This window comes from Papio anubis, chromosome 9 (genome assembly GCF_008728515.1).
Source record: "Papio anubis isolate 15944 chromosome 9, Panubis1.0, whole genome shotgun sequence".
Lineage (NCBI taxonomy): Eukaryota > Metazoa > Chordata > Mammalia > Primates > Cercopithecidae > Papio > Papio anubis.
In genome coordinates, this window is record NC_044984.1 from 25,514,723 (window position 1) to 25,533,784 (window position 19,062).

At 38.8% G+C, this 19,062-nt stretch overlaps 1 protein-coding gene across 3 annotated transcripts in view; it reads right to left on the minus strand.

Annotated features, from left to right (window-relative positions):
* Positions 1-19,062, minus strand: part of ITPR2 (inositol 1,4,5-trisphosphate receptor type 2) — a 491,137-nt gene that overhangs the window by 320,874 nt on the left and 151,201 nt on the right. For 2 of the 3 annotated variants that reach the window (XM_009180421.4, XM_009180422.4), the window contains exons 14-18: positions 9,106-9,247; positions 6,890-7,051; positions 2,215-2,387; positions 1,125-1,244; positions 821-1,006 (exon numbers count right to left, since the gene is read on the minus strand). In XM_009180421.4, coding sequence (XP_009178685.1) covers positions 821-1,006; positions 1,125-1,244; positions 2,215-2,387; positions 6,890-7,051; positions 9,106-9,247 — 783 coding nt within the window. Of the gene's footprint in view, positions 1-820; positions 1,007-1,124; positions 1,245-2,214; positions 2,388-6,889; positions 7,075-9,105; positions 9,248-19,062 lie in introns of those variants that run through there. The other variant, XM_021923257.2, reaches the window with a different exon arrangement.

The window sequence follows — 19,062 nt, forward strand, 5'->3', positions numbered from 1 at the left end:
GAAACCATCTCTCTCCACCTTCCTCAGCCTCAATCAGCTTCAGGCTCTAGTGTCTACACTCCAGGTTTCGCCCCATTCAGTTCCCAAACCAAAAATGATCAGTCCAAATGGCATGAGTGCACTTGGCTTATCAGCCCAGTTTTGAGATTAAGAATTAGCCTTTGATTTGGTTGCTATAGTTGTAGAAACCAGGGAACACAACGCGTCATCTGTCTTTGTCTGATTCTTGCCATTTGGGCCCAAGTTGGCCCCAAGCCTTCTGCCTTGGGTTTCTATCCCTGCAACTCAAAGACGCCAGCTAGGTTCTTGCTCCCAATATGCTGACCACCAGGAACTGCCTTCAGTACTTCTGCTGCCATATTCCAGTGCTGAACTTTCATAACTACAGGCACCAGTTTCTCTTAGGCCCTAGGTCACCACATATTCATAACCCACTCTATACTAAACTACTGGCTACCCTTGTGGCCAGATCAATTTCCTTAGCCCTATGTCTATATCCCTCTCGACTCCATCACCTAGGTCCTAACATGTCTCTCATCTGCCTCCACTCTACTCAATACGAGGACAAAGCCTTTGGCTGCACAACAATTCCAAGCTGGTGAAAAACCAGGAAATTACAAGTGGTGTATGCAGAAAATAGACATGTTAACTTGTATTTTGAATACCTTAAATAATACTAAATATTTCAGCTACCCTAGTTCTGACATGACTTTTAAAATTGCCTCTTCATAGATACCTAACTTCTAGTGGCTACAGAGAACCAGTTCTCAATTAATACGTGAGATTGAGAATTATTGTAAGATTGTCTACAATACTTAACCTGTAATAGGTAAGAACTTCTAAGTCAGCTTTGGTGCCTTCTTTTGCCTCTTGAGCAAGGTGCCTGATAGCTTTGCCATGAGGTTCCCTGTTGCTGTCAATCCAATAGAGCCAAACTTCTTCATCGTCAATGTCATCTGAAAGGATGGAGCTCTCCATGGGGTTGTCTGCTTGCATTGAGACCACCCTTCAAATAAATAGCACATACAAAAATCTACTAAAAAGTACACTTGTAAATATGACAAAGAACTACAATGCTTACAAATAATCTACAGGAAAATGATGCATCCATTATCTGGGCTTACTTAGTTTGAATGAGGATGTCTGCATTGCCTGGACTCAACATAAATTTACAGATGAGTTCTTGAGTTACAGGAATAGCAGTGGTATTAGACACACACAGATCTGACAAATAATCCAAAAACCTGGCAAGAGAAAAAAATGAAATGGAATATGAAGACGAAGCATTTTATAAAAGCATCAGAATAAAGATAAAATTTGGAATACAATAAAATAAACTTATTATATGTTTTAATATTATTTCCACGCAACATTTGTCTAATGTGTTGTTTACTGCATCATTAGAAACAAATTAAACATATAATTTTTTTTTATTTTATACAAGTCTTGTTTCAAAACCGACGTGTTTGCTTCTATTTATTTTATGATATTCCTCCCACAGCACCGTGACTTACTTTTAGAAAATCATTCATCTCCCCTAAAGTGAATCTCCCCAGAGCTGAATATCAAACCAAAAGCAGATCAAAGCTAATGCTGTACTGAATAAAATAGAAATAGAGCACACGCCTAATGAAAATTACTATGCCCTGGTCAAGTCAGAGGCCCATTTCTACCTTCTAGCATTTATTTGCTGTACTAATTAGCTAAGGAAACACTGCCAATTGGCTTGACTTTTCTGCACTCATTTCTTCAAGATAAGGCAGCATGGTACAACAGAAAAAGAACTTGATGTGGAATCAGAAACCCTTGATTTACCTTGCGTTCTATTCCTATTAGGGTACGCCTGGGCAAGTTGCTCGCTAGGCTTCTATTTTCTCATCTCTAAAATGGGGGTAATAATATACAACCAGTGTATCTCACACAAATGTGCAAGGATCTAAATAATATGAATGTATTTTGAGAAACCATAAAGGTCTATAAAATCATGAGGATTCAGAGTGAAAATCAATCATACTTAAGTATGTCTATAAAGGGCTTTGATCTCTTACGAGGTAGTAACTCTTTATTATATACAATTATTATAGCAATAAGCCCAACATAGTTTGTCCATAAAAGTTAGTGATATGAAAGAATTCTAACTTTTAAAAGTTCTAAAAATAAAACACAAAGCCACAGTCTCCACTAGGAAAGAATACCGCATGAATCATTTCAAACCTTGGCTCCCGATTTCTCCTGAGTAAACTGACAAATGTTTCTATTTCTTTTGCTGTGATGTGTTTCTCTAGTAGTTTTCTGTTGTTGTGCAACAAAGCTGTGATAGTATCTTCTGCCAAAATATCATAGCCAATCTGGGACTGCATGACACAGAAATTCTTAGCAATATATTCCTGCAAAGAAGAAAGGCTGTCAGAATACACTGCCAAACAGTTTACAAATAACACGTTCTATTAGGGTCAACAACATTGATTAATTTATTCATAACAGAAAGTTCACTAAAAATTTTCTCAAAAGAAAAGCAAGTAAATTTTTCAATAAATAGAACTTTTTGAGGAAAGACATGAAAACATACTGGCATATACATTATTGAACTTCTACCAAAAAGTTATACACCTAGACATAATTATCAATAGATATATTTACAGACTAAGTGGAAAAAATAAATCTAATTAAAATAAGTTTTTATGACACAATGACTTTGGATTTCATCAGTCTAACAGAGGCTTTTCTTCAATCTCTTACTTAAAGTCACAGCCAATGATTTGGGCATAATTATAGAAAAGAAAATGACTGCCTGATATTTCATTCATGAGACATGAGATCTGGGTTGTTACTTGAAGATCCTAGACGGACTTGGGTTGATTCCTTTTTTGTGAATAGGCTAGAATGATCTGCAAGATCTTTTCTTTAAAATAATGGTAAAATGTCATATAATTTTTTTTATTATTATACTTTAAGTTCCAGGGTACATGTGCACAACGTGCAGGTTTCTTACATATGTATACATGTGCCATGTTGGTGTGCTGCACCCATTAACTTGTCATTTACATTAGGTATATCTCCTAATGCTATCCCTCCCCCTCCCCCATCATATAATTTTTATCTTTAAAAAGCCACCAAGCAGGGCAATGTGATTAATCATTTTATTGATTAGATCCATTCGCCCAATAAATGTTTCTTGTTCTTGAAGGCCTACTATATTCCATTCCATGTTGACAAGTGAAATGAAACAAACAGAGGAATGGAGAAAGGTGTCAACGTTAGATAGGGTGGATGCTGAAGAAGTGACATGTGAGCTAGGATGGGAATGAAGAGAACGAGGCAGCCATTGGAAGACCTAGAGGGAAGTCATCTAGGCAGTGGGAGCAGCCAGTGCAAAGGCCCTGTGGTAGTAGAACCAAGCTTGTGTTCTATCAACAGAAGGTGGCCACTGTAGCTAGGCAGTGGTAAGGGGCAGAAGGCAAAGTTGAAGTTGGAGAGGTAGGTCAAAAGAATCCTTATGAGCCATGATAAAGAGCAAAGAGGTTATTCTAAAAGTAAGAGAATGCCACTGGGGAGGTTCAATCATATTATTGTTTGATCTACTCCTTATTCATCACACTAATTTTCCTATATCCCAAACCACTATTGTTCATCTCCCATGTTCTGTCTACAAGCAGCACATCTCACACTGCCATGGAACTGGTGAGCTTCACCCCCTTCTACCATGAAAGGTTCTTACTTTGATTCCTTGGGATCCTCCCTGGAAATGTGTCTTTGTTTCTATGATGAGAGAATTTATTGATTAGAAAGTGATTTTGCCTTAGGTAAAATTTACTGGAATGTACCTATTCCTTGAAAATGATATTGATTGCACAAATCTAATTACATGCTAAGCAGCATTTTTGTGGCCTTTCAGAATGATGGCTTTGTGTATTGGGTAGCCAGTTAAGTAAAGTAAATGTCTTCTGTTAGTATATCATTTTAAGGATACATATTGATTTATACACTTTCATGCCTACTGTAGTCATACCCTGGTATAAGGTAAACATCCAAAGATGTTAATAAATAACTAAATGAAATTAGAGGTGGTATCAAATTTTATAAATAGTAATAAATAGAGATTCAATATTAAATACATGGGTTAGTGTTAAGTCACAAATGAACTTCCTATTAGGACTATAACATATAGGTAAAGATAAAAAAAAAAAACAAAGTAATTATAGCTATAATACTATATAACATATACTACATAATAATACAGAACATTTTAAAATCATGTTCTGAAAACATCAGAAAGCTGTTTTATGCTTTCCACAAAGCATTCTTAATTCAATAGAAATGAGAAAACATTTCTCAGCTATCACTGAGATTCAATTAGAACACACAATAGAAAGGGAAGAAAAATAAAATATAACCCTTAACAAATGCTATGGATTCTTTATTCCTTTATCATCTATGCTCTATCTCTATGCTCCAAAGAAACCCAGAAAGCAGGTCCTTGAAGTGCATAAACATGTACCTGAAAGGAGTAATATGACTAGGTAGGGGTATGTGTGTCGGGGGGGAGGTGTGCACACACGTGTGTGTGGGGGGGTGTGTGTGTACGTACACACTGATACTTGGCCAAGACCGAGAGGGGAGTGAGAAAGAACCATGTGTGCCAGATCTTGAGAGACAGAACTGACACCAGTTAAGACATGCCGCCCAGGGAACCTACTAGTGACTAGCGAAATAACCAAATCCAAAGTGATCTGGCTCCCCGCCATCCTGAAGCACTGGGCTGCAGGAAAGGGAAGAGGCCCTAAGCACCCTTCCAAAGGCTAACAGCCATCAAGCAGGGTGCACATCATGGGACCTGATGGGCCTGAGGGCCCTGGGTAACCTCTATAGACCTGTTAGGTTTTTGTTTTTTTTTTTTTTTTCCTGTTAATGTCAATCTCCGTAATACAGCATTGCTCACAAGAGTATTTCTCCAAACCCAAGAAGAAAACTGAGAGCAAGGAGAAAACACTGAGCAGCCTCTCATTCTCCTTCCCCACTCCAGATCTCCACTAAGAACTCAGGGTCTGATACTAGGAGCATGCCCCATCACTGCCTCTGAGTGCTTGAAGGAAGGCCATTTAATGTTCTGGTACTTAATTCTTCTTCCAAAAAAATATGAACAACGCTATCTACTTCATCTTGCCATCTTAAAGGAACCCAGTGAAGTTGGGAAAAATAATTCTAGTGACAGCATTTGGACCAGCAAGAAGGGTGTTTATAACTAGGATTATATTAGAAAATATTTAAGGATTTGTTTATATCGTCCCCTTGCTCTTACTCCTATTCCTTGCCATATGATTTATCTTCTAACTAATGTTTTTACATACTCTTTTCAGACCTTTCTTACTCTTCAAACACAATTATGAAGCCAAAATATTTTAACACAGTCTTCTTAAAACAAATCTTTTTTTCTTCCCCAAAAATGTTCAAACTACCAAGGTGCAACAGTGCGATGATTCAGAGCCTGGGTTTGCATACTGGCTCCATTCTTAAACTATCACCTCGGACAAGTTACTTAACCTTTCTGTGCCTCAGTCCTTCATCTTAATTCAGTGTTACTGAATTAATTCATGACAAGTATGTAGAACTGAGCCTGGTACGTACACAATAAAGACTACTAACTCTTCCCAAATAACCTCCACCTTCTAGGATTGACATCCTAGGCCCTAGTGGCTTAGCCCGCCCTGCCCTTCCAGCCCTCTCCCACACCATCCTTCCTCATGGACCAAACTTGTCAATGAAACTTACAGTGATGCACTCTGTCCTCAAATAGATTAAGAGAAACACTAATTTATCAAACCATGATGAGTTTTATGCAATTTTATGTTAGACATTTACATTATGGAACATATTGTGAAAGATTAAGCTTGTGATTGCTTTGTTTTGTATGAGGCAGGGTCTGTTACTCGGGCTGGAGTGTACTAGTGTGATCGTAACTCACTATAGCCTCAAACTCCGAGGCTGAAGCTGTCCTCCAGCCTTAGCCTCCTTAGTAGCTGGGACTACAGGCACACACCACCACACCCAGTTATTTTTCATTTTTGTAGAGATGGGGACCTCCCTATATTGCCTAGGCTGGTCTAGAACTCCTGGCCTCGAGTAATCCCCCCACCGTGGCCTCCTCAAGTGCTGGGATTACAGGCTTGAGCCACAACACCTGGCTTGTATTTTTAAGATAAAAATGAGACTTAAGAGAAATTTCACTTGCAACTGGTAACTGTTAGCTGTACCCCTAGATCCACCTGGGTTCCCTGACCTCAGCAGTTGCAAATATCTTGGGGCAAACATGCCCTTTCTAGCATCTGTCATTCTCACTTCATAGATCTCTCTTCACAAATACCTCTTCCCGTACAATTTACGAAAATGATTCTCATCCTACCCAAAGGCTTCCTTCTCCAAGAATCCTTCCTTGGTTCCCAAAGCCACCACTGGGCTCTCTCTCTTGTGAATTCCCATAACTCTGTTTTTCCTCTGTGTCTTTTCTTTGTCTCCCATCATATCTTTTCCATTAAATTATAACCTCTTTGGTCCATACACAGGGATGCTGCACCTCACATGTTCCTCAAGCCAAAAATGTTCCATTCCGCCTTACATAATAGATCCAGGATGTCCTGGCCACCAGGAGCCAATAACAGGCACATATTAGTACTCAGGACATCCTCCCCCAGTGATTCTAATTTCATATGGAAGAATAAAGCCATGGTCAATACAATTCAAAAATACTTACAAATCATTTTTATGTATTGCCCAACATAAAATTTCTAAGTGAAATTTCCCATTCATATTTTCTATGCTGTAGAATTATAACCAAAGAACCTTGCCCATACTTTAAATATGAAACAGTTTGAAATGGGGGCTACTCTCCGACCTGATTTTTCCGGTAATCCTGCTGAGAGTGTCTCAGGACACGGTAACAGAGCCGCAGCATGTACTTGTAGGGTGCATATCTTTGATCCCCCAGATCTTCAAGTCGTAGCATTGAGCCTTCTCCCGCTTTCTCTTTAAAGGGTGCCTTAAGAATTCCAAATACCTATCAGGAATAAAAACAGCCACCTATTCTGATGAATAAAACGTTTTGCAACCTTTTTTTTAAACAAATAAGAACACTGATTCAAAAAACACATAAATTTGAGTATTGTTAGTGTAAAGGGGAAAAACAAAGAGGATTTACTTTACAGGACCAACATATCAAGGATCAGAAAAGCACTGCTAAAAGGGTCCCCTACATTGAGTGACAAAAACATTCTTTAAATAAAATGCTTCATTTTGTTTAGAACTCATATTTTATAAAATAAGATATATGAAGATGTTTAATTTCACCAAGTTACATGAACATATTCAGATGAACTAAAATGTAGCTTGATTTCTAGGGGCTCTATAGTTTCTTCTATTATTTTCTAGAACCTTTCAAAATCAAAATAATATAAAGAAAACATTTACTTTTCATTAAAACTGACATCAGAAAATGACTTCCAAACATTGTTTGTAAACTACTTTAAAAAAGTTAATTCATTGTTGTTTGTACACAAAGATGTGGCCAAATCGATGAACGTATCAGCATTCAAATGTGACAAATTAGGAGCCACATGGGCAGCTGGTGGCACCCAGGAAGCCAGATTCTTGTAAGAGGGTTAGCAGTTAGGAAGCATTTAAAAAGCACTGAGGAATATAACTCTTTTCGGCAGCAAGACAGCAGGAGGGATCACCTGGAGATGAGCTGCTAGAATGAGGAAATTGTCTATGAAAGAGCAGAGTCAAGGGCATGAGCATTAACACATGAAAGCAAAATAGTAAGGAATTATTCTTTGGAATTCATGAAATACGATATGAAGTAAAGTTTCTTTAATAACTTTGTATTCACTGAGCCTTTAATTTTATATTTATCATACAACAATAAAATATTTGACATATGTTGGTTCAGATATGATTCATAAATCATCCAAGGTCCTAAAATTATTTGAAATCAAATGTTTTTATAGAATAATTACTCGAAAAAAGTCCTATTAGATTTGCAACCTTTATCTTATTTGAGAAAAATGTTGATTTCGTATTTTCACACAATCAGCTACATATAATAACTAATATTATGTCTACTATTTGCCTTTCCCAAATCAATAAGAATATGTGTATCAAGAGCATGATTTTTATGTTTTAAGTATCTTCCTTGAGTCTGTACTTCATTAATGAACTCATTAATTTAAATAGCAATTAATAGAATAAAAATAATACATAAATATAGTCATGTCCATATGTGCATATCATTAGGAAGTGAATCAATTTGATGTGTTATTAACAATTTCAAGAAGATGTAATATATGACCAGTTCTGTACTTTCAGGGGAAAAAACCTAGAATATTGTACAGAGCACTTGTCAGCTGATGAACAGACTGCCCTACTTTCCTAGGGAAGAGAAGGAAAGAAGTAGGAAGCAGATGGAGATCGCACTTTCCAAGTTCACCTGGAAATTCTACCTAGGAATTTTTCCAGCATATTTTCTGGAGATAGTCTGACTATACAGGGTTTTTGGAGGTCCATGGTAGGCTGTCTCTACAATGGTCTCTGATATTCCTGCCTCCTGATATTCACAGCCTCATAGAATCCTCTCTCCTTAACTATGGGTTAGATTTATTAACTCATTTCTAACTAATAGAACACAGTAGAACTGATGTTACTTCTAAGATTAGGTTATTCAAAGATGGTAGCTTCCATGTGAGCGTCCCCTCTAGTTTTCTCTTGGATCCCTCAGTTCTAAGGAAAGCAAGCTGCCTTGTCTTGAGGCACTCCTGAGAGACGCCCATGTGAGAGGACTGGAAGGCGAGTCCTCTCTCAGTTGAACCTTGAGATGCCTGCAGCCCCAGCAAACACCTTGACTGCAGCCTGGTGAGAGACCTGAGCGAGATCAGCCCATGTAAGCCACGCCTAGATCGCTAGTCCACAGAAACTGTGAGATAGGGAATATCTTGTTTTCAGCCACTAAGTTTTGGGATCATTTGCTTCATAGTAATAGATAACTAATACAAGTACTTTCCTGATACTGTAATTCAGAAAATAAAATATACAAATTTAGTATATGAAAAAATTCACCTGCGCCAGTATGTTTTGTTCCCTCATCAATTTTTGACGCTCTCGGTTTGGCTTAGTGATAACCACATCCAGAACTTCTTGTCCATTATTAGGCACATCAGCAACAAAGAAGATGAGATCTTCCAATAATTTGGTTACAAACCTATTACAAAATGAAAAGGAAATTTTACTTTACAGTGTGCTTAATTTTGGAAAATGTATAGATATATGATAGGTAGGTAGGTAGGTATAGATAGATAGAGAGGCAGATAGATGGATTTTTTTACTTTTTCTTCAGGAGTGGAACTCAAATCCATGGAAATTTCTTTTTATTAAGTAATAAGAACTGAAACACTTGAAAACAAGGTATTTTATAACAAAAAAGGTATTTAATTGACAAAATAGTCTCTAAGACAGTTACTGTCTACCTAAACCTTTACAAAGAAAATTCCTTCTCCAGCATCTCCAACCTCTACTTGTGCCTCCAGTTCTCAAGTGTTTGCAGACTATTATCAAATAAAGCCATGTGAGTCGCAACTACACACGAGTAGGTAGGATGACACCACCAGATGACTTTCCACAACTGACTAGAAAAGCAGCATATTTCTGCTTAAGGGAAAACAGCTATACTAAATTCCTAAATTTCAATTCTTTTTCTTTATTTTTTTACTGTTAACTCAAACGACATTTCCTAGTACTCCCCACATTTCAACTTACCCAATGTACAGAATAGGAAAAACTTAAATGACCTGCGAATAGAGACAGAGTAAGCAATCTGACACTCAAAATACTGGAAGTATTAAATGACCTATCAAAATCACGAAATTCTAAAACCATACACCAATGTTCACTTTTAAATCTATATTTTGGTTATTATTACAACTATTACTTGAACTTCAGTGGCATTTAGTACAGGAAGTGTCTTGAAAGCCCTTCCTCTCTTCACTTTTTTCCTCCTCCTTCCTCTGCCTGCTCTTTGTCATTTTCCATTTGTGTTAGTCAACTGAGGGAGGGGGCAGGGGTTCCAGCTATTGCAAAAATGGGTAAACAGAGGAGGAATCTGTATTGGAAGGGTCAAGGCATTTTTTAAATTGTATTAGTGGTAAAGTACAACTTAATTATTCAATAAACACATAATTTTTTTGGAATAAGACAAAAGCTGACCAATAAATTGTTAAATTAGCTTTATCCATATAGTGTTACCATCTTTATTTGCTGTTGCTAGCATGTGAATACAATGATGCTAATCATGAACACATTCATAAGAACACTACATTTTAAGAGCTTCAATAATTCCAGGAAAGTATAGAATGTATTCAGTTGGAAAACATCTCTTTTCTTCTCTTTCAATACCTTTGGTAGGAAAACATCTTGATCTTATCTCCCGATTTATGTCTTGAAAGAGAATGCGCTTCGTGAAGCCAAGTGGACACACCTAGAATCCATAATTTAGTCACCCAGAGAAATTTCAGTATACTTCCAGGGATCATAAACTTCCCTCCAAAATTCCTGGGATTCTATGTTTTCTTGGTATGCCTATTTTAAATTTTAACCCAGTCTGTTTCTTTTGGAAAATTGTGTCTGACATAATTCACAGACATAGTTACGTTGAATCTCTGAAGGCAGCCACAGAAACGCAAAACGCGTTTCATGTGCATCCAAATGTGGTGTGAACTTCTTTTGAAATTGTGATTTAATGTCCTCCAAATCATTCTGTTGCTCTTAAAACAAAACAAAACAAATTTGGAGCTGAGGTTACTTCAGCACAATGAAAAAAAGTTGAACTTCACTTTCTATATGCCCAATGCAAGTGCAGTTTGGGCATAAATATTTGTATTTTCTTTTTTAAATTATTAAGATTCCTTTTCTCTTACTGTTTCAATAACTGTAATCAAATATTTAGATATCTAAGAAAGTAAAATTTTGTGAGCAACTACAGATTGCTCTGTTTCAAAGTCATTCAAATGCCCTGAAAAATGAAGATGGTTAATGGAATGATCATGACGAATATTAACAGTCTAGATTGCAAATCATGATACGTCAACCCTACATATAAAGCCCACCTCTTCATGACAAGGCCATGGAAGCCAGGAATAGCAACCTTCTCTTTTGACCTCTGAAACTGTTGAAACCTTTTTTTTGACCTTGTGCCTCAAGCATCATTTTTTTTTTTTTTTTAATTTATTTATTATTATTATACTTTAAGTTGTAGGGTACATGTGCATAACATGCAGGTTTGTTACATATGTATACTTGTGCCATGTTAGTCTGCTGCACCCATCAACTCGTCATTTACATCAGGTATAACTCCCAATGCAATCCCTCCCCCCTCCCCCCTCCCCATGATAGGCCCCGGTGTGTGATGTTCCCCTTCCTGAGTCCAAGTGATCTCGTTGTTCAGTTCCCACCTATGAGTGAGAACATGCGGTGTTTGGTTTTCTGTTCTTGTGATAGTTTGCTAAGAATGATGGTTTCCAGCTGCATCCATGTCCCTACAAAGGACGCAAACTCATCCTTTTTTATGGCTGCATAGTATTCCATGGTGTATATGTGCCACATTTTCTTAATCCAATCTGTCACTGATGGACATTTGGGTTGATTCCAAGTCTTTGCTATTGTGAATAGTGCTGCAATAAACATACGTGTGCATGTGTCTTTATAGCAGCATAATTTATAATCCTTTGGGTATATCCCCAGTAATGGGATGGCTGGGTCATATGGTACATCTAGTTCTAGATCCTTGAGGAATCGCCATACTGTTTTCCATAATGGTTGAACTAGTTTACAATCCCACCAACAGTGTAAAAGTGTTCCTATTTCTCCACATCCTCTCCAGCACCTGTTGTTTCCTGACTTTTTAATGATCGCCATTCTAACTGGTGTGAGATGGTATCTCATTGTGGTTTTGATTTGCATTTCTCTGATGGCCAGTGATGATGAGCATTTTTTCATATGTCTGTTGGCTGTATGAATGTCTTCTTTTGAGAAATGTCTGTTCATATCCTTTGCCCACTTTTTGATGGGGTTGTTTGTTTTTTTCTTGTAAATTTGTTTGAGTTCTTTGTAGGTTCTGGATATTAGCCCTTTGTCAGATGAGTAGATTGCAAAAATTTTCTCCCATTCTGTAGGTTGCCTGTTCACTCTGATGGTAGTTTCTTTTGCTGTGCAGAAGCTCTTTAGTTTAATTAGATCCCATTTGTCAATTTTAGCTTTTGCTGCCGTTGCTTTTGGTGTTTTAGACATGAAGTCTTTGCCCATGCCTATGTCCTGAATGGTACTACCTAGGTTTTCCTCTAGGATTTTTATGGTATTAGGTCTAACATTTAAGTCTCTAATCCATCTTGAATTAATTTTCGTATAAGGAGTAAGGAAAGGATCGTTTCAGCTTTCTACTTATGGCTAGCCAATTTTCCCAGCACCATTTATTAAATAGGGAATCCTTTCCCCATTTCTTGTTTTTCTCAGGTTTGTCAAAGATCAGATGGCTGTAGATGTGTGGTATTATTTCTGAGGACTCTGTTCTGTTCCATTGGTCTATATCTCTGTTTTGGTACCAGTACCATGCTGTTTTGGTTACTGTAGCCTTGTAGTATAGTTTGAAGTCAGGTAGCGTGATGCCTCCAGCTTTGTTCTTTTGACTTAGGATTGTCTTGGAGATGCAGGCTCTTTTTTGGTTCCATATGAACTTTAAAGCAGTTTTTTCCAATTCTGTGAAGAAACTCATTGGTAGCTTGATGGGGATGGCATTGAATCTATAAATTACCTTGGGCAGTATGGCCATTTTCACGATATTGATTCTTCCTATCCATGAGCATGGTATGTTCTTCCATTTGTTTGTGTCCTCTTTTATTTCACTGAGCAGTGGTTTGTAGTTCTCCTTGAAGAGGTCCTTTACATCCCTTGTAAGTTGGATTCCTAGGTATTTGATTCTCTTTGAAGCAATTGTGAATGGAAGTTCATTCATGATTTGGCTCTGTGTTTGTCTGTTATTGGTGTATAAGAATGCTTGTGATTTTTGCACATTAATTTTGTATCCTGAGACTTTGCTGAAGTTGCTTATCAGCTTAAGGAGATTTTGGGCTGAGACAATGGGGTTTTCCAAATATACAATCATGTCATCTGCAAACAGGGACAATTTGACTTCTTCTTTTCCTAACTGAATACCCCTGATTTCTTTCTCTTGCCTAATTGCCCTAGCCAGAACTTCCAACACTATGTTGAATAGGAGTGGTGAGAGAGGGCATCCCTGTCTTGTGCCAGTTTTCAAAGGGAATTTTTCCAGTTTTTGCCCATTCAGTATGATATTGGCTGTGGGTTTGTCATAAATAGCTCTTATTATTTTGAGGTACGTTCCATCAATACCGAATTTATTGAGCGTTTTTAGCATGAAGGGCTGTTGAATTTTGTCAAAAGCCTTTTCTGCATCTATTGAGATAACCATGTGGTTCTTGTCTTTGGTTCTGTTTATATGCTGGATTATGTTTATTGATTTGCGAATGTTGAACCAGCCTTGCATCCCAGGGATGAAGCCCACTTGATCATGGTGGATAAGCTTTTTGATGTGTTGTTGAATCCGGTTTGCCAGTATTTTATTGAGGATTTTTGCATCGATGTTCATCAGGGATATTGGTCTAAAATTCTCTTTTTTTGTTGTATCTCTGCCAGGCTTTGGTATCAGGATGATGTTGGCCTCATAAAATGAGTTAGGGAGGATTCCCTCTTTTTCTATTGATTGGAATAGTTTCAGAAGGAATGGTACCAACTCCTCCTTATACCTCTGGTAGAATTCAGCTGTGAATCCATCTGGTCCTGGACTTTTTTTGGTTGGTAGGCTATTAATTATTGCCTCAATTTCAGAGCCTACTATTGGTCTATTCAGGGATTCAACTTCTTCCTGGTTTAGTCTTGGAAGAGTGTAAGTGTCCAGGAAATTATCCATTTCTTCTAGGTTTTCCAGTTTATTTGCGTAGAGGTGTTTATAGTATTCTCTGATGGTAGTTTGTATTTCTGTGGGGTCGGTGGTGATATCCCCTTTATCATTTTTAATTGCGTCGATTTGATTCTTCTCTCTTTTCTTCTTTATTAGTCTTGCTAGTGGTCTGTCAATTTTGTTGATCTTTTCAAAAAACCAACTCCTGGATTCATTGATTTTTTGGAGGGTTTTTTGTGTCTCTATCTCCTTCAGTTCTGCTCTGATCTTAGTTATTTCTTGCCTTCTGCTAGCTTTGGAATGTGTTTGCTCTTGCTTCTCTAGTTCTTTTAATTGCGATGTTAGAGTGTCAATTTTTGATCTTTCCTGCTTTCTCTTGTGGGCATTTAGTGCTATAAATTTCCCTCTGCACACTGCTTTAAATGTGTCCCAGAGATTCTGGTATGTTGTATCTTTGTTCTCATTGGTTTCAAAGAACATCTTTATTTCTGCCTTCATTTCGTTATGTACCCAGTAGTCATTCAGGAGCAGGTTGTTCAGTTTCCATGTAGTTGAGCGGTTTTGATTGAGTTTCTTAGTCCTGAGTTCTAGTTTGATTGCACTGTGGTCTGAGAGACAGTTTGTTATAATTTCTGTTCTTGTACATTTGCTGAGGAGTGCTTTACTTCCAATTATATGGTCAATTTTGGAGTAAGTACGATGTGGTGCTGAGAAGAATGTATATTCTGTTGATTTGGGGTGGAGAGTTCTATAGATGTCTATTAGGTCTGCTTGCTGCAGAGATGAGTTCAATTCCTGGACATCCTTGTTAACTTTCTGTCTCGTTGATCTGTCTAATGTTGACAGTGGAGTGTTGAAGTCTCCCATTATTATTGTATGGGAGTCTAAGTCTCTTTGTAAGTCTCTAAGGACTTGCTTTATGAATCTGGGTGCTCCTGTATTGGGTGCATATATATTTAGGATAGTTAGCTCTTCCTGTTGAATTGATCCCTTGACCATTATGTAATGGCCTTCTTTGTCTCTTTTGATCTTTGATGGTTTAAAGTCTGTTTTATCAGAGACTAGGATTGCAACCCCTGCTTTTTTTTGTTCTCCATTTGCTTGGTAAATCTTCCTCCATCCCTTTATTTTGAGCCTATGTATGTCTCTGCGTGTGAGATGGGTCTCCTGAATACAGCAGACTGATGGGTCTTGACTCTTTATCCAGTTTGCCAGTCTGTGTCTTTTAATTGGAGCATTTAGTCCATTGACATTTAAGGTTAAGATTGTTATGTGTGAACTTGATCCTGCCATTATGATATTAACTGGTTATTTTGCTCGTTAGTTGATGCAGTTTCTTCCTAGCCTCGATGGTCTTTACATTTTGGCATGTTTTTGCAATTGCTGGTTCCGGTTGTTCCTTTCCATGTTGAGTGCTTCCTTCAGGGTCTCTTGTAAGGCAGGCCTGGTGGTGACAAAATCTCTAAGCATTTGCTTATCTGGAAAGGATTTTATTTCTCCTTCACTTATGAAACTTAGTTTGGCTGGATATGAAATTCTGGGTTTAAAATTCTTTTCTTTAAGAATGTTGAATATTGGCCCCCACTCTCTTCTGGCTTGGAGAGTTTCTGCCGAGAGATCTGCTGTGAGTCTGATGGGCTTCCCTTTGTGGGTAACCCGACCTTTCTCTCTTGCTGCCCTTAAGATTTTTTCCTTCATTTCAACTTTGGTGAATCTGGCAATTATGTGTCTTGGAGTTGCTCTTCTCGAGGAGTATCTTTGTGGCGTTCTCTGTATTTCCTGGATTTGAATGTTGGCCTGCCCTACTAGGTTGGGGAAGTTCTCCTGGATGATATCCTGAAGAGTGTTTTCCAACTTGGTTCCATTTTCCCCCTCACTTTCAGGCACCCCAATCAGACGTAGATTTGGTCTTTTTACATAATCCCATACTTCTTGCAGGCTTTGTTCATTTCTTTTTCTTCTTTTTTCTTTTGGTTTCTCTTCTCGCTTCATTTCATTCATTTGATCCTCAATCGCTGATACTCTTTCTTCCAGTTGATCGAGTCGGTTACTGAAGCTTGTGCATTTGTCACGTATTTCTCGTGTCATGATTTTCATCTCTTTCATTTCGTTTATGACCTTCTCTGCATTAATTAGTCTAGCCGTCAATTCTTCCACTTTTTTTTCAAGATTTTTAGTTTCTTTGCGCTGGGTACGTAATTCCTCCTTTAGCTCTAAGAAATTTGATGGACTGAAGCCTTCTTCTCTCATCTCGTCAAAGTCATTTTCCGTCCAGCTTTGATCTGTTGCTGGCGATGAGCTGCGCTCCTTTGCCGGGGGAGATGTGCTCTTATTTTTTGAATTTCCAGCTTTTCTGCCCTGCTTTTTCCCCATCTTTGTGGTTTTATCTGCCTCTGGTCTTTGATGATGGTGATGTACTGATGGGGTTTTGGTGTAGGTGTCCTTCCTGTTTGATAGTTTTCCTTCTAACAGTCAGGACCCTCAGCTGTAGGTCTGTTGGAGATTGCTTGAGGTCCACTCCAGACCCTGTTTGCCTGGGTATCAGCAGCAGAGGCTGCAGAAGATAGAATATTTCTGAACAGCGAGTGTACCTGTCTGATTCTTGCTTTGGAAGCTTCCTCTCAGGGGTGTACTCCACCCTGTGAGGTGTGGGGTGTCAGACTGCCCCTAGTGGGGGATGTCTCCCAGTTAGGCTACTCAGGGGTCAGGGACCCACTTGAGCAGGCAGTCTGTCCGTTCTCAGATCTCAGCCTCCGTGTTGGGAGATCCACTGCTCTCTTCAAAGCTGTCAGACAGAGTCGTTTGCGTCTGCAGAGTTTTCTGCTGCTTTGTTGTTGTTGTTGTTGTTGTTGTTGTGTAGCTGTGCCCTGTCCCCAGAGGTGGAGTCTACAGAGACAGGCAGGTTTCCTTGAGCTGCTGTGAGCTCCACCCAGTTGGAGCTTCCCAGCAGCTTTGTTTACCTACTTAAGCCTCAGCAATGGCGGGCGCCCCTCCCCCAGCCTCGCTGCTGCCTTGCCGGTAGATCACAGACTGCTGTGCTAGCAATGAGGGAGGCTCCGTGGGCGTGGGACCCTCCCGGCCAGGTGTGGGATATGATCTCCTGGTGTGCCTGTTTGCTTAAAGCGCAATATTGGGGTCGGAGTTACCCGATTTTCCAGGTGTTGTGTGTCTCAGTTCCCCTGGCTAGGAAAAGGGATTCCCTTCCCCCTTGCGCTTCCCAGGTGAGGCGATGCCTCGCCCTGCTTCAGCTCTCGCTGGTCGGGCTGCAGCAGCTGACCAGCACCGATCGTCCGGCACTCCCCAGTGAGATGAACCCAGTACCTCAGTTGAAAATGCAGAAATCACCGGTCTTCTGTGTCGCTGGCGCTGGGAGTTGGAGACTGGAGCTGTTCCTATTCGGCCATCTTGCTCCGCCCCTTCTCAAGCATCATTTTTGTGGCAAAACAAAGAGCTGGTTTGTTTTCAATTTAGCTCAAACTCTGATTCTATACTGGGCAGTGGTGAGCTCCTACTAACTCACGCAATCTTACTAGTTTGCTTTTTAAGCTTTATGGAAAATGAACAAAATAAGAAAAACAGTGAGGAACAGGGATGATGTTCAACTCTTGCAAGGTAAGAGGGACCAAAAACACATGGTAGGCAAATAAACTAAACATATGCAGCAGAGACGAACATATGGCTTCTCTAACCTCTTAAGGAAAACTTAAAGTTCAGTGGCCCTTATTCAGGCTTTGGCTGTGCAGTGATAGGAGGAAACAATGGATGCACATGGATAGGGCTGGACCCAGCCACCAGCTATCTCCATGATTAAAGTATCGTATTACCAGAGAACATGGACTCTCAGCTCTCGATATCAGATCTGGCTCTGGTCTAGTTGAGGAAACCAGGTAGAAGCCAGCATAAAACTGACAAAGACGACAAGTGAATGTAGATAAAGGAAAAACAGAAATCTCCCACCTAAGAAAATCACACATAGTAAAAGTCCAAAGCACATAAGGAAAGCTGACATTGAAGAAGACAGCCTCCATACTAAAGCATTGGGAGGCTACTCCACCACCGACAAAATCCGAGTAACAAAACAGTTTCAAAATAAGTTTTAAATGAGTGTGTATTCAGTCTTCAAAGAGATAAAGAAAGCAATATATTAAAAAGACAACATATTTTAAAAGGGCCAATATAAATGAAAAATAGGTGGATATACAAAAAAAAATCTGAGAGATAATAATTATATGCTGAGCACAGCAACTCATGCCTGTAATCCTGGCATTTTGGGAGGTGGAGGCAGGAGGATTGCTTGAGCCCGAGTTCAAAATCAGCCAGGGCAACAGAGTGAAACCCTGTTTGCACGAAACAATTAAAAAATTAGTTGGGTGAGGTGGCATGCTCCTGTTGTCCCAGCTACTCAGGCAGTATCAAAAATCGATCCAGATAATAGCACAGAGAAATATTAAAAGGCAAATAATAAAAGGGAAGTTAAGAGACAAAAATGATGAATTAAGAGGATCCAACATATATCTCATAAAAGTTCCAAAAGACAGAAAGGAAGAAAAAGACAAAGAAGCAATATTTGCAGGAAAATGGCTGAAAAATTCCAAGAATTGAAGGAAGAAATAAGTATTCAGATTAAAAGTATACCTTAAATGTCAAAAGAGAAAAAACAAAATAAAACTCCTTTGTAAACACATCATGGTGAAATCTTAAGACATCAAAAGCAAAGAAAAATAATATATAAAATTACCAAGACAAGAAAAATTACCAATAAAGAATAACAAGTCTATTGACAGCAGATTTCTTAACAGCAACAAGATATGCTAGAAAGCAATTAAATTATAGCTTTAAAATACTGATAGAAAGTAATAATCAATCTGACATCTCATATATAAAGTATCACTTAAGAGTAAAGCAAGGGCACAGTGGCTCACACCTGTAATCCCAGCAACTCAGGAGGCTGAGGCAGGAGAATCACTTGAACCCAGGAGGCGGAGGTTGCAGTGAGCCAAGATCGTGCCACTGCACTCCAGCCTGGGAGACAGAGCAAGACTCCATCT